Genomic DNA, 16,042 nt, shown 5'->3' on the forward strand with positions numbered 1-16,042 from the left:
TTCCGTTGCTAATCTCAGAATTACTAAGTGATGAAGTAGCTGCTTAAGGGATTCCTTAAGAGCTATTCCTGCCCTAAGGGATGGGGGGTTGCTATGGCAGTGCCCTTAGGATCCAGGAGACTGACTCAGCTGTGGGGGAATGGTGACTCACAATCTCACAGGCCATCGCATCTTAATGTATTCCCCTCTTGGTCCCGAATAGGCCTATTACAGGAATATATTGTTCAGGGATCTTCACCCTCTTAGGGCAAAGTAAGGGTGGATGAGATAAATTTGTATCACTTAAAGAGTCAGTTGTGGATTTTTTTTTCTGTTTGAAGAGAATATATTTCGGTTTCAGTTGCACAGTTTAAAAAAAAAATTGAATTATTATAAAAAAGCGTCATTCATCAAATTCGTTTATAAACTATTGTGTATTTAGATGACGTTTTGGCCATTAATAACCCCATTTAAATTTTTTTCTATTTATTTTATTATATTTATAACTGTATATAAGAATACATCAATTAAACGTGATATTAATGTTAAAATGACATGATATAGATTTATGAAGATACCAATAACATTTCTTCTGGCCATCTTCTTTACAGGTACCTCGGAGGATTGTCAGGAATAGACGAAATAAGGTTAGAATTTAGTGAGGTTGGGTGCTTAGAGAGTTAAGAATGAAAGGATTGATATCTGATTCGGGCTAGATCGACTACATATGAAATATTAAGATCTTTGTTTTGTGATGAATTTATTTGTGGTAAACTAAGGAGAATGAAGGATTTTACGAAACATTTTGTATTGTAAAGATTGGATACGAAAGAAATTCGATGGTTTAGAGGAGCCCAAAAGCTCAACTCCGTACTTCTAAATAGGTCTCATTATGGCAATGTTGATGAGCCTTTTGTAATTAATTGGAAGTATAGACCGTTTGTCTAATACGTGTGGAATAGTCGGAATCGAGTAGTTTCCTTCTCATTGTTGTATATGGATTACAAATTCAGTCCTTTGTCCTTGGTTAAATGTAGTATATTACTGATTAATAATATTATATTTATTATATATTTTACACTTGTTTATACTGTACATTGAGTTCTTAGTTTTAATCAAGTTCACTCCATACTTATTACGAATTTATTAACTCATTATTATTAATTCGCTTATTGTAAATTTGTGTCATTATTATTCACTTCATAAATTCATTCAATTATTTTCATTATTATTATTGTTATTATTATTTAATTTCATTTTATTATTTGGTTATGTGTATCATTTCTATGTTATTTTAGTACTGTTCGACAGGAAGATTTATTTCTAATTTAAAATACTAATTTATACTTATATTCAGTCTTTTCTTATTAATTTTGCGGTTTATTTTAATTTAATATTTTATATTAAATAATTATTGGGTTATTTTATTGATAGATATTGGGGAGACAGTGTCCGGTGTCCAATGCTATTTTCGTATCTATTTAACAATATAAGAATAAATTATTATAATACATTGCTACAATATTTAATCCCATTTTTATATATTGGTCATGCGAATTATGAATAAAACATCATATATTTATTTTTTCACCCATTTTACAGAATATCATTTATTCAAATATATTAATTGATCTTCTGTTGCTACAATAAACATTTTAAAAATTAACATTATTTATACAGACTCGTTCACCATGATTGTTTTATGTATACTTTTATTTACTAATTTACTACATGAACTAACTTTAAATTAAAAAAAAAATGCCAGCGGAACGGCCCCTCCCCGTTGCAATAATCCACTAGCGTAAGCCAACCAAGTAACATCCTTCATTGGACCCCTGACCTAACCTTATAATGCCAAAAGGCAATCCAAGGTATCCTTCACACCCAGCTATACATATAGCATACCTCCTATATGTACGTACCAAATACCCACTAAAATCATTACAGGAGGGTATAAAAAAAAAAAAAAAACTTTAAATTAAATTAGATTTTCTCAACAAAATTTATTTCATCCCATCATTAAAATTAATATTTAATAAATAACATATATAAATAATAAATTGTAAAGATAACCTAATAAAATTTGTAGTTGAATAGCGTACCTAAAAATAAGGAATCGAACCCAGTTAAAATATGGAACTTGGCACGGGTGAGAAACGTATAGTGTTGCCAATACTAGTAGTTCAATGTAACTATCCTGTATTCCTGTTTCTTTATTTTTAATAAATATTTATTTCTTGTTTCTGTTCTCACTGATTAATGTTTTTGCTTAATGAACTGTTTTTCTACTAAAGCTTAAGTTCAGATATTTTCTAGGGCTAGAGAACTATTAAATATAAAGTCAATTATCATAGGTGCTTACAAAAATAAATTAATAAATTATAAAATAAATTTTGGTTTAGATTGATCGGCATTCCTCCAATTTTAAACCCACAAAGGTTTAATTTAAATTTAAATTTATTAAAATATAAAAAAAAAAATTATAATTCTAATGATAAAATCATTAATGATTATATAAATAATTAATATTCATAATTCTAAAGTATTTAATGAAAATAAAAATTTTAAAATATCAAACTCAATTTTAATATATTTCATACTATCTATTATTATTTCTACAGGTTTCTTTTGAATTTTATATTCTTCATTTTTTTTTAAATTACTTAAAAAATTTTCATTGAATTTATTTTAGTATTTTTGGAGACTTTCTTCAAGCGAAATCATATAAGCTATCCATTATAGATACACTTTGTAAAAAAAAATCCGTTCAACTTAAATTTTTGAGCTCCTATCTTTGGCAATCTAATTCCATACATCTCTTTACGTTTTTTGTACATATATTTAATAATTTGTAGAAATATTACTAGAAAGATATGTTTAAAAGTAGAAAGTAGCAACGCGGTTCGTCTTTTTTTTATATATCCAGGATAGGTGGATAGGTGGAATACTGTATTTTTAAAAAGAAATATGATACGTAGGTTTTACTATCCAATGGAATTATTCACAAATGAACTTTACTATTTCTTTATTTATGGTTACAACTAATAAGGCTCAATCCTTAATTATTATTTAAATATAATTCAAAAAAATTTTTGACCATATAAAACTTTGATTTAATCTTTTAAATAATCTCTTCAGCCACAATAATAATTTTTTATATCATCATTAATAATCATAACGAGAACGTCCTTCGTGGTACTTATCTAACTTAAAAATTGTATAGCCTTCACAAAGCCCTAGTAGTCAAAATATTAATAATTACATTTCACTTGTCTAGCATTTTTATGTGTTTTTTGGCACCGACTTATAGATGTTGTCAACTGGTCAGATCACGTAATTGTTCAAATGAATAAAATAAAAAATAAAATACAATTTTAATTAACTTATAAACCAGTATATTTGTTATAAGTTTGTTTATATTAAATTATAAAATCTCTCTCAAAAGGAAGGCATATCAAAGTAATTGTTGGACAATCATTTGTCGAGTATAGAGACAGACCGGCCACCTCTGTACTCATGGTTTACTGACATACAGAACGCCATCTTAGATTAAAAGTTAATGTGTAAGTAATACAAAAACTAAATGTGATTATTTAAGTTTTCTGTTAAAAATATTCTAACAAGATATTCTGCGAAGCTATTCTTGCTGTAATACAGCCAATTTATTCAATTAAAATAAATTTACATTAATAAACGATAATGGTTATATTGTGTTTATACAAAAACTATTTACATATAAATCTTCTTGAGGAAGAACATTCACAACACGAAGAGTTCTGACAGTAACAACTACGAAGGCTGATGGTTGGAAATATATTTTTCTCTTCAAGTTTCACGCTTTCAAAATCAAACTCATACAACCTGCAAAAACAAACAAAAAAAAACCCAAAATATAAATGACATGAAACACGTTTTAAGGTAACTTAAGAAGCAACTACTGAAGACTTAAGTTTTTTTTCCAACTTTTTTTATTTTCGTTGTTTTGTCGGACTGGAATTTCACTTAGGATAAGAAGCCCTTTTTTTTGTGATATGATGATCTACTATTAAATTGGTAATAAATAAGGAAGTTTTTAAGGAAAATATGTTAAGAGTATTTCCTCCCATAGATAGTAATTTAAAAGAAATAAAAAACTGGATATATTGAGGTACAGCCCTGATATGCGTATCGGGAAGATACGAGGTTCAAAAAGATGCTCCTGCGAGGTCAACGTATCTAAATAACCGTAGCCGGGACTCCGTGGCTAATTGCTTCTTATCTTGTGAGGTAAAAGATCAATATGGAGAACCAGCGGCTCGAGTCGGTCACGAACCCTTGGCTAAGTCTTGTAATAGCTATATCAAGTGACATTTTTCATTTATGTCTCGAGTTAGTTTGTCTTTTTTTAGGCTGTTGATGTGAGATGTGCTATTTCTGGTTTACTTTTTACTACGATTGTGATTTGATGAACCGCTGACAGACTATGCTATTTGGGAGAGCGAAGTTTTTGTGTTTCTATTTTCCTGAAAAATACATTAATTTCGCGATTATATGTTTGCATATATATTCATACGTTTGTTGAACATTCACTGTGGTATAAACGAAGTAAACTGATTAAATGTGTTGTAGAAATGATCCTTTTTCTTTCATAAAAATTTAAAAATACTGTTACAATTTTTTGTTTAATTATTTATTGCTATTTATAACTATATTTACATAAAAACACTTTAAGTGAATTTGATGTAAGATCAAAATGGAGTGATACAGCTGTGAGAAAACAACCCATTGGTAGCACTCTAATCATATTTCTACACTAGAAGGTCTCGATGCCACCTTCTTTTTTATTTAGATAAATTTTAAAATTGGATGATTATACTTACCTAAAAATAAGTTTAAAATTTACTTTTGACATCTAATGACGATTCACTAGTCATATACTTGAAATGAGACTAATATTTCCTTCTAATTAGGAATTTTCTATTTGTAAAACTTTGTTAAGAAAACTTTTCATATTTAATTTTTAATTTTATCATGACCGAAAGTTACATGAGGATCATACGTTAAGACAGAACGTAAAACGCTCAATTTCTCCTAAGACAATTATATTCTATACTGCACAGACGTTCTAAATTATCTCCCAGAGATAACGTATAAAATTACCTACTAAAACCTATGGACTTCCAAAAAAAATTTTTAATTACAATTTTTGAGACTGGCAACGACTCACCACTGTACGATTCAAACGAGACCATGTACACCGACTATAACGAACCACATTCTTATAACTTACAAACAGTTTCACGCCGCACTAAATGGATATTTCAAAGAATTTGTACGAAAGATGACAACAAATGACATCCCTTACGTAACTCGGCGTAAGGTGCTGTCTCTCTCATACCTTCCCGTGAAATGCCTGAATAGTACAGCTCATTTGCTGATTGTAATTAATTTATAGGTGCGTATTTTATTGTAATACAATTTATTTATTAAATCAGTCCTAAGATTCACAGTAGAAACCCCTTTATTTAAATGAAATAGTCAGTTATATTGCGGGCTACAATTGGAAGTAGATTAATTTATCATAAATTGTTTTACAAAATTTCCATTCCTAGTTACCAGCAGTTAAAGCTTCAATAGCTTACAACGTACGAAATCCAACTTCATCTTGAAGACTAGAATACAGACAAATTTAAAGCAAGAAATCCTGTTTTAAAATCTGTATTTACCTGTTTTTAACGTTATTATTTATATATATTTTTTTTCCATTTCTTGATATTGGTATTTATTTATTAAAGAAATCAAATGGTATCTTTTTTTAGTCTGAACACTCTTTATTATATTAATAGTCCAACTTTTACCCAAATCGGCCATCCTCAAGGACAATCTTCAAATATAAATTCTAACCTCAGATCAAAAATTTAAAATTTTTTTGCAGGCTATTCTGCCCAGGTCATCAATTATAAGTCAAAATCACACAATTTTTTTCAAAACTCCAATAATTCTTAAAACTTTTAATTTTCGATCATCATTTAAACAAATTCTTTTTTATTTGAAAGTGATAGTTTTGATTAATCAAATATTAAAAGTTTTTGAAATAGGGTGATTTTGACTTATAATTGATGACCTGGGCAGAATAGCCTGCAAAACATTGTTAAATTTTTGATGTGAGGTGAGAATTTGTATTTGAAGATTGTTCTTGAGGATTGCCGATTTGGCCGAAAAGTTGGACTATTATTATAATGAAGAGTGTTGAGACTAAAAATGGATACAATTTGATTTATTTAATAAAGTTATTATTTATTTTATTTTTTTCTCAAATAGTTTCTTTTACTATATAAGTCAGTTATTTGTGTTATTAACTCTAAAAATATATGTTGTTAATTTTTTTCTTTAATTCTTCAATTACATAATTATTATTAATTTTTTTCTAAAATTGATTTTTATTATTTAAAATTATTCAATAATAAAAATGTTGTAAATAGATAGGGGAGTCTTTTTACACGAGACTAAACCCCTATATTATCATTTTTTAAAAGAAAATCATTTCAATACAATAACCATGTAATTTCCGCCGGGCCTAAGTATAAAATTAATATAAAAAAAAAATATTCAATAATAATTCGAGTCAGTAGAAAGTCACAAATTCGCAATAAAAGAAAACCGACTCTATGGAATTCCATAGCTGTTCTTTATTGAAAAGAGACCTATTGCAACAAAAGTTTAAAGATAGGTGACCTTCATTCAAAGAACGATCTCCCCTGAATGAACTCTAATGTTATTACAATCGTCACGAAAGCATTTGCCTTATTCAGTCCATATCTTTTGTGTGACTGGGATCTTTAAAGGTTCATACTTTATTTTCGAAAAGTAGGGAATTATGAATGCACGCTATTAGGCGATTTGATTGATTTATAGCCTTTAAGTTGCAAACTTAGACAAAATTGGAAATAAAATATTTACCTATTGGTTCTAAGTTGGTTATTTTAACTGCCATGGATTATAAATCCATTAAACATTAAAATTCAATAAGAACTTTTCGTTAGAATAAAAATGTTGTTAGGAGGTTATGGAATTTTGATTTCGATGTGTAACTCGTTTTTCCTATACCCATACTTCCATTATAAACTCCTAACCAAGACGAGTCAAAACTATCAACATACTGGTGGGTGGGTCCATGCGCTGTGCGGTTTAAAAATAGCTTAGAATTATATGAATGATGGAGACGAGTACTATTATTATACCCATATTGGTACCAACATCATATCTACCAGTTTCTATCATTTGTTTTATTCTAGATAATTCTTGTAGTATTAAACTGTGATTGGATAATTACCAATGCTTTTCAAGACAGTTGCTAATATGCTAATTAACATAAATATAGTTCATGTATTTATTGTCTTACTCTTTAGATAATATTTAAAAAACTTATTTAGATAGAATAATTTTATTATTATTAACTTTTAACGTAGAACTGTCCATTCACTGTGATTAATTTGAATATTGTTTGTTCCCAGGGAGGTCAGGAGAGCAAGATTCCCATTTTGGGAAAGACTGGAGGAGGAAGGTCTTTATCACGACTGGCAAGCCTTTCCAACAAAGTTCGGGCGCACCTATCGGCCGAATCCAAGCTGAGGCCGGGTTCTGGAATGTTCCTGAGTTTCCTCGGACAAAACACTAGAAAGAGACCTTCAGGTTTTTATCAACCACTCCAAGAGTTTTGTCATAAGAGCGAGGGCTGTTCTCCCGAAGAAGAAGGAGTATCTGCGGCGCATATTGGAAGGAGAGTCATCGCCTCAGGGTCTAAGGTAGGAGTCCTCAGGTATTACGGGAGTTGCAACTTTGCCGAAGGACTTTGGTGCGGTATCGAGTTGGATTCAGAAGATGGCGAGCATGATGGCGCTGTGAAGGGAGTTCGGTACTTCAGCTGTCCACCGAGAAGAGGTCATCTTGTTCCAGAGCCTGAGGTAGCTCTGGTGCCCCAGGTCCGCTACATCAGCGAAGTGTCGTCCTCCGGCCCTCACAGTCTGCTCGGGATCGAGTCCCAGAGCTCGACCCCGGGCAGCCCCCCACTCAGCTCAAGGCATTCTTCCTCTGCTGGCTCACTCATCCCCAAGACCATGGATCTGCCAAGTAAACACTCTTCATTCGAACTGGACGAGAGCCTCGGCATCCTTACCCCTGACCAGATGTCTGATTTTACTCTCAACTGTCCTCTTGAAAGAAGCCCTTCGGCCGAAGAGTTATCTTCGTTCATGCTACAAGATGTCGAATTCAGTGATATGGCGCTGGATTCTACTGACAAAAGGAATTCTATGGAAATCAAAGACGAGATAAAGGACGATAAGTTAGCCGATTTACCACCTGACACATCAGAGATGAGTGAAAGTTTGCATTCTAAAAAGACGGACATTCTCTCTGCTTCGAGCAGTGCGAGGAGCAAAAAGGACAGTAGAGTCGATAGGACTCCTTCACTAGAAGATCTTCCGTTGGATAGCGCTGGAGAAACAAGTACAGAAAAGACGGAAAGTTTCGAAGTGAAATCTAGAGCACCCAATAGCTTCATTACCAGCATTACCAGTATCACCAGCCTAGATAACGGCTACCAAGGGGATGGTGAATGGAGCAGACCTGCTAGTCGGGGTCCAGAGCACTCGCCTTCGGGAAAAGGAAGGTCCGTCAAATCTAGGTTAGATCCGATGACAGATTCCGATTTCTTTACTGAGAGCGATGCTGACATGGCGGAGGAGTGGGGTCACAGGCGGGCACAGGTTATAGACGGTACGCTGTACGGCGTGCAACCTGGCCTCGGAGGACAAGGACAGATTCAAAGGTTCTCACCCAGCAACGAAGAAATGGATTCGAGCGGTATCTACTCCGACCTTGAAAAGCGACCAGAGGACAATGGTTGGATAAAAGAAGAAGAGGATGATAGACCCCTATCACCTGAGGGTTCTATAAGAACGGTTTCTTCCAAGTCTGACCAGAGTCTCAAGAAGATATCACCAACTTCATTTTCAAGTCTCATCGAACAGCAAGTAAATACAATAAAGAATCTCATGGCTATGGAAGTTCAAGAACAAGTCGAAGAGGTCAAAGTGGCCGACTCGACAACCAAAGACAACACAGAAGTCAAGAAGTTCAAAGCACCAAAGAGGAACGTAGTGTCTAAGATAAAGATCATGATTTCATCATCGAACACGAGAAAGGACGAAGACCAAGAGAACAGAGCGCCCAGCAGGCCGGTGAAGAAAGGGCGGTGGGACGCTGTGATGAACAAAATCGCGCAGGGTCAAGCTGAGGAGAAGACGAATCCGAAGCTGAAGGAGGTTAAGAGCAAGGTCTTCTCCGGAATGGCCGTGCCGAAGAACGCTCCTCCGACGGGCCGTTTGGAAGACTACTCCGCGGGTTCTAGGAAGGCTCCATGCTCCCGTGGTCTGTCTTCGGCTCAGTCCATATCTACCAGGTCGCTGAGGGACATTACTACCATCAAGTCAAAGAGGTAACTAACAATGCCATATATCAATTAAGAATAGACGTTAAAATAAATCGAAAAATACATATTGTAGATTCACACCGTTAGAGTTCCAAATCTATTTATGTGCATGGGAATCTATTCCTGTTCCCTAAAACTATATAAATACTTATTGGCAAATGTAAGTATACCTCAAATCTAGGGGACGGGCTCTAAGGGTGGCGAGGGTCCAATTGGCACGGCTTCGCTCACTCCCAACCGAACAATCCACTGTCTTCCTTGATCCTTCTAAGATTTATTGAGTGGAGTTTGTGGTTAACATAATCTGCTAAGGCTGGGTAGACGTCTTTAATATTAGTTTTATGCTATATTTAATTATTTTATGTCTGGTAGCAATTAACTCTGATTCGAGTGCTACCTGGAGCTCTCGGCATACTTAACTGTTAATAAGTTACTAAAGTTATTTTTAAGCAGTAACAAAAATATCGAAATTGTATCCAATAATTATTTTTTCTACTTTTTTCACCAAACTAAAGGCTCGTTAAGTTTGAGAAATAAAAAAACTTCTACATTATTAGTCCCTTTCAGTTGGATTTAAATTAAATATTTTTTCATTAGTAGTGAAAGTCTTCTACTAACATTTACTATAACTTAATCATAACCAAATACTACTGTTAAACTATCGAAAAATAAATCCCCTATATTTCATTAATTTTTGTTGGTCTTTATTAAAGAAAAATAGAAAAGTGGATAGTTTCGTTTTACAAAGTTATTTATTCGATGCTGAAATAACATCTGTTTTCATCTAAGAAAATGTATTTAACGACAACTTTGCTCATAACTACAGTTATTTCAAGCCTAAAACAATAAAAATATATTGTTGTCTTTTTATAGATCATTACAAGCTTAATTGATGTGTTCACATTCCTTAGGAAGGACAAAGCAGGATTATTCTCTTTAGTATGTAACCGGAGGTTTATGTAATAAACCTTTTTTTTTAAATTAGTAATCAGTCAAGATGAAATTATAATAAAAACAAAATTTTATATATTTGTACTTTTTTACAATAATAAAGTTCGGACTTTTGTTCATAATAATAAAATATGTCGCTAACAATGATTCATAAACATAAAAAAAATAATAAATACAAAATAACATATAATCAATTATTAACATCTAAACATAATACATTAAAATAAACAAATTCAGATAAATAAGGTATGCTTAGTAAATAGGGTATTATAGCTTTCTCACTATCTCCCTTTTTTCATCTAATTTGCTTTATTTTATTTTCTGAAAATTAAATTTCCTATATATTATTTGTTTTATATACAATATTTTTACTTTCTTAAGTTGTCTCACAACTCTATTTATTACTAAACCAACGGTTGTGCAAGGAGGTGATTTGATCAAAATCTCGCCCGACCGTCAGATTTTTACCCAATTAAGGGCACCCAATTTATGGGGCTGAGTAGACTTCAGGAGGGCTCCAGTACCTACAGGGTTGACTCACTACTGCAGTGTAACAGAAAACTATTTTATCTGACTGGCGGAGAAACCTGGGTGGAGGTTCATGTAGACCATAAGAGTTGCAGTTTTTATATAAATTCCAAGCTAATAAATATGTTTAACGTTATAACTCTCAAGTCACAACTCTCTTTTAGTAAGCGATATGGAATCTATTTTATATCACTAATAATATTTATCAGGTAATTACAACTAGAAGAATAACAGATAAAAACTACATATTACCAGTTCATCTCTTTGTACTTTTCTGAGCTGGCCACGTCAGCGAAGCTTCTGATGACCCGACTCAGAGTAATCGTACCCTTATCTCAGTTTGCACAGTTGACTTACGCCAATAAAAACTTAGCTTTATGAATTATTAAGCCCTCATAATTTCGTGCTTAGAGTGATTAGTTTAATGACAGTCATACATCACGAAGAATTAACTCATATACAAATACAGTTAATTGTGTACTTAATAGAAATTTGTAGAAAAGGTAGAAATCAACATGATTTTCAGTAAATAAAATAAGATCTTACTGGAAAAAATAGATATATATCATGAGGAAGCTATTTTTTTTTCTCATATATATATATATATATATTGCACAGAACTGAAAGAATTTCAAGAATTGACTTATATGTAAAAGATAAAATATACATTTGTAAAAATCGTTTAGTTTATTCCGCAAAAGCGAAACATGTATAAACTGATTTTAAAATTTATATCCAAACAATAAAGTCATAAGGAAAATTTTAAATTTTAATTTTTACTGAATATCTTTTACTCATTTGAATTTTAAATAGTTTAAAATAATATAGACATATTTTGCCGACACTATTTTTATTTTATACTATTCTTTATTTATTCTGGAACAAAAACTTTTAAAACAATATATAGGGCATTTAAAATGGAATTTAGTGCTCTAGAGTAAAATTCAAAAATTAAATTTTTGAAATTTTTAATAAATTGGAATAAATTAGGCAATACTACTTATCAAAAAAGGAAATAAAGTTAGAATGCATCCTATAGGCGTACAATAATAGTCTATTTTCAAAGAAAACAAATAAATAAAACACATTAAATGAAACAAAGAAAACACATAAAATGAAACTATCATTCATATCATAAATCATAAGGTAACTAACTTCTAATAAAATAAAATAAAGAATAGAAAAAAAAGATCTAAAGATGTTAATGCCAAGAAAGAACAATTAATGTTTATATACGTACTTACAAGTTTTAAATGAAAATTCACTTGAAAACAATAATTAAAAGACAACAACAAATAAATTCTCCTAACAAATTATAAATCATAAGGTGTCTTCTAATAGTAATAATAAAATAAAAATTTAAAAAATGAACTAATAATGATTAACAGAAGGGTCAAAACAATGTTTTGTGTAAATAGAGTCTAAATGAATATTGTAAACATACAATAATAATTAAAATTTGTTTATTTATATGATTTATAGCATAATTATTAATTTATTGTGATTATTAATTTTTTTTTACCATTATCTTTTAGTCGGAGGACCCGAATTAGAAGTTCTGAGTCTTCACTCCAGGGTGCGCCATGTTCCCAAGCATCGTCTAGGAACAGTAGCGTGAGCGACCTCTCTCAGCCGAAGCAGTCACCTTCAGCCCGTGAGTACAATTTTTGTTTAATTTTCTATTTTTATTAATTATCAATAAATAATTTAATGATTTTTTAAAGACATATATGTTGTTTTAATGGAGGTAACTATTCATTATAATAATAAAATACTATCTATTAAACACGCCGAACATGCAATATATTAACTAATTTAAATATAATTTATATTATTTGAAAAATTTATTTTTCTTCAAGCAATGCTTATAAAACTTGTTACAAATCTACGATATGAAAAAAAAAAAAAGAATTCTCCTTTTTCTTAGCAAGTTTTAAATGAGGTGTAGGGTGGCCCTAAAACATAATTCCTGTCTTCCATGGCCTTACCTGAAAAACATTAAAAAGTTATATATAGAGTCTTATAAAGAATTTATTTATTTATACAATTTATTTGAGGTGAATGTAAATTTATTGCAATTTAAAAGTAACCAGAATTACAAAAAATAATAATGGTCCAGTATTTCTCTACAATATGAAGGGTTATGTCAAAGGAGATGTTAGTAAAAATACGTTTGTCATCAAATGAAGTTAAGGTAGAGAAGTCAGGATTGTAATGAAGTCCATGTTGAAGGATTGTAATAATTCTTTAAGGTGCAAGAAACAAAAGGAAAAATATAGGAGGTTATAACCTGGTATAACTTGTCCTTAGAATTTATCTTTATGTACTGGAATGTGTAACTAAAAATTTTTGTCCCTGAAGATGGCATATCAAAGGAAACATAGGACTTTTTTTATTGATTGAAATGGTGAAATAATTTTACCTTTAAATTTTAACATATTTATTTAATCGACAACAAGAGTGAATCACTTATTGAATTCACTCTTGTTGTCGCAACTAAGATCTTTTAGTTTTTTTCGTTATGAATTGTTTAACAATGCTAAACAAAATTTTGAATGTTCCAATTTCTCTAAAATTTCATCCAAATGGAATTTTCCAGACCAGATAAACTGCAAAATATATACTTCTGAAAATTGTTGGATTTGTCCTTTTTACATAACATTTTATAATTGTAATGAGTATTCCAAGGAACATATACGGTTTATTTTCTCATTGTATTTCACTCTGTTAGCAGTGTAAATACACAGATTATAGAATTTGCGAATTAATTGTTAGATAACCCATTAATTAATTATTATTGTTTCCAGTAGTTGAAAAAGGTATTAAAAAGATAAATCTGTACAAATGTTAAGTCAAATTTAGTTTCTACTAAAAGATACACAGTTGGTGCTACCTATCGGGTTCCTCTTGAACTTAACAGTTCCAAACCTGACCACTAGAGTTTGGGTGTATGCTAAGGTTCATCACAGAACAGAATATCTTTAAAAAAAAAAAACATTATATAATTATTAATGAGATGAAATGATACAATAAAAAAAAAGATTAATACTACAGTTAAAGTACATTGTATTTTTTAAAGAAAATACAAATGCATTTTCCTGTTTTGTACTTTCAAAAGAAAATATACTTACTAAAAATTTATTTAGTTATTTTGAAATATTTAATTTTAAATACCGCCCAAAATAACCACACTTGATAAAAATGCATCATTTATATCATTAATAATTTATGTTCTATTAATATTGGGGAATTAAGATTAAAATATTAATTTGATTTAAAAACGAATATTGAAGAAAAATTGGCTAAGAAAATTAAAACTAAATATTGTATTTAAATAACGGCTTTAAAATTGCCCATTTTAATGTTTCAATTATTTGATATTTATTCACTGCCGGTATGATATTTAAAGCCATAAAGAATATTTTTTGTAAGATTTATATGATGCAACCGATTTTAAATATAAATGGTTATTTTGAAATAACCGCCTATTGATAAAATTACTAACAGCTGGTTGACGCTCATTCTACCTAGCGGCAAAACGATGAACTAACAACTTTGAAGAGTTGCCACTATGGTGCGCTGGAATGCTTACCTACAGTTCATTCATGTTTTTTCATTGTATTTTTTTTTCGGAATTTTGATCATAAATCTATTTTTTTTATTCTGTAACCTCTCTTTATTGTTTTTAATAAAAACAAGGCATAAAATAAATAAATATGGTTTTGTTTATTTATGTTGTTCTTTGCTGACCGCACCCCCCGACTAACTTCTCCAATTATATACATTTTAAATCTTTTTTTTCTCATCTTTCCAAACTTTATTATTTTAAACATATTATATACAAAAGTCCTTTCTTTTCCTGAAGGGCATTTGAAGGGGTAGGTTCTGAGATCCGCTGTGTGCAGGGGAGCACTGTTGCGCTTACTCGTCTCAGTTGTCAGGAGTGAAAAAAAAATATTTTTTTTTTACTTTTACTTACCTATATATGAGATATATAGGAAGGGAAAGTACTGGGATTGTGAAAAATTTTAAATTTTAAATTAGAGTTTCAATAACCAGTCCCAAAAAATGGTCTGTGTGTTAAAAACATTTTGAGGTCCTCTCAGACTAGCTCTAATTCGTAAAGTCTTACGAGACTGAAATTACTTATTTAGGACAGATTTATGTGAGAGCAATATGACAGCAAACTTTTCGTTAAAATTAACAAACCGTAAGTGTCAATTTATAGAATAGATTTTTCTCATTTTGTTTTCGATTTTCTCAAAAACGGCTCTAGTGATTTTTATTAAACGCGAAATATTAATTCAAAATTTGATGGTTTTTAATATCAGATAAGTTTTATCATGACAAGGCTCAAATGCAAATTTTTGGGGGAAAAAATCCTCTAAAGTACCATTAATTTTGTTTAAATGAAAAACTATCCATCTCAAATTTTTACAAGTTATAAAAAATGGATGAATACGAGCTATGAATGGATTTGGTAATTAATGTGAAGAGATAAGAGGAAAAATATTTATTTTTGTTTGAAAACATATTTTTGGAAATAAGAGTAGTAATATAGAAATTCTATATAGATAAAAGCTAATGGAAAGCCAAATATTTTAGAAAATGTGATATCTAAAATAGAAAGTCGTATAAATAAAAGGTTTGTTTTAATACGAATTTACTAAGCGGACGCATGCGCAGATTTCCGTCTGCCTGTTAACTTATATAATTATTTAATTACATTTTTAATTACACTTAGCCTATATATAGGCCTTTTTAGTTGATAGGATGATGAACTTCATAAAATTATTCTTTATATTTTCAATATTTATTTTATAACAATCGATAATTTAGTGAAGGGTTATAATTTTATATTTGTCTATCATATTTTTAAAGGAAAAAAATGTTAAAATTTCGTAACAAGAAATCGTTATAAATATTTAAATATTTTTAATCGAAATCTGAACTAATTATAAATTTAAATAAATATATTTTAAACTTGGCTTAAGCTGTAATACCTCGGAAATACAAAAACAACAGTCAATGCTATTTATAGATTTAAAAAGTCAAATCAATCCTTCCACTATAAACTCCCTAACCTTGCTTCAACTTCCATTCCTGACATCC

At 30.5% G+C, this 16,042-nt stretch overlaps 1 protein-coding gene across 10 annotated transcripts in view; it reads left to right on the top strand.

The window, feature by feature from the left end:
* Window positions 1-16,042, top strand: part of LOC106682909 (CAP-Gly domain-containing linker protein 1) — a 457,329-nt gene that overhangs the window by 189,729 nt on the left and 251,558 nt on the right. For all 10 annotated transcript variants that reach the window (XR_010844045.1, XM_067049830.1, XM_067049832.1 and 7 more), the window contains exons 2-3: window positions 7,473-9,457; window positions 12,466-12,584. Coding sequence is in view for 9 of the 10 variants with exons in the window: in XM_067049830.1 (XP_066905931.1) it covers window positions 7,473-9,457; window positions 12,466-12,584 (2,104 nt within the window). In the remaining variant the exon portion in view is untranslated. The remainder of the gene's footprint in view (window positions 1-7,472; window positions 9,458-12,465; window positions 12,585-16,042) is intronic.

The sequence above is a fragment of the Halyomorpha halys genome, unplaced genomic scaffold, assembly GCF_000696795.3.
Source record: "Halyomorpha halys isolate HHAL.00 unplaced genomic scaffold, Hhal_1.1 Scaffold450.1, whole genome shotgun sequence".
NCBI classification, from domain to species: Eukaryota; Metazoa; Arthropoda; class Insecta; order Hemiptera; family Pentatomidae; genus Halyomorpha; species Halyomorpha halys.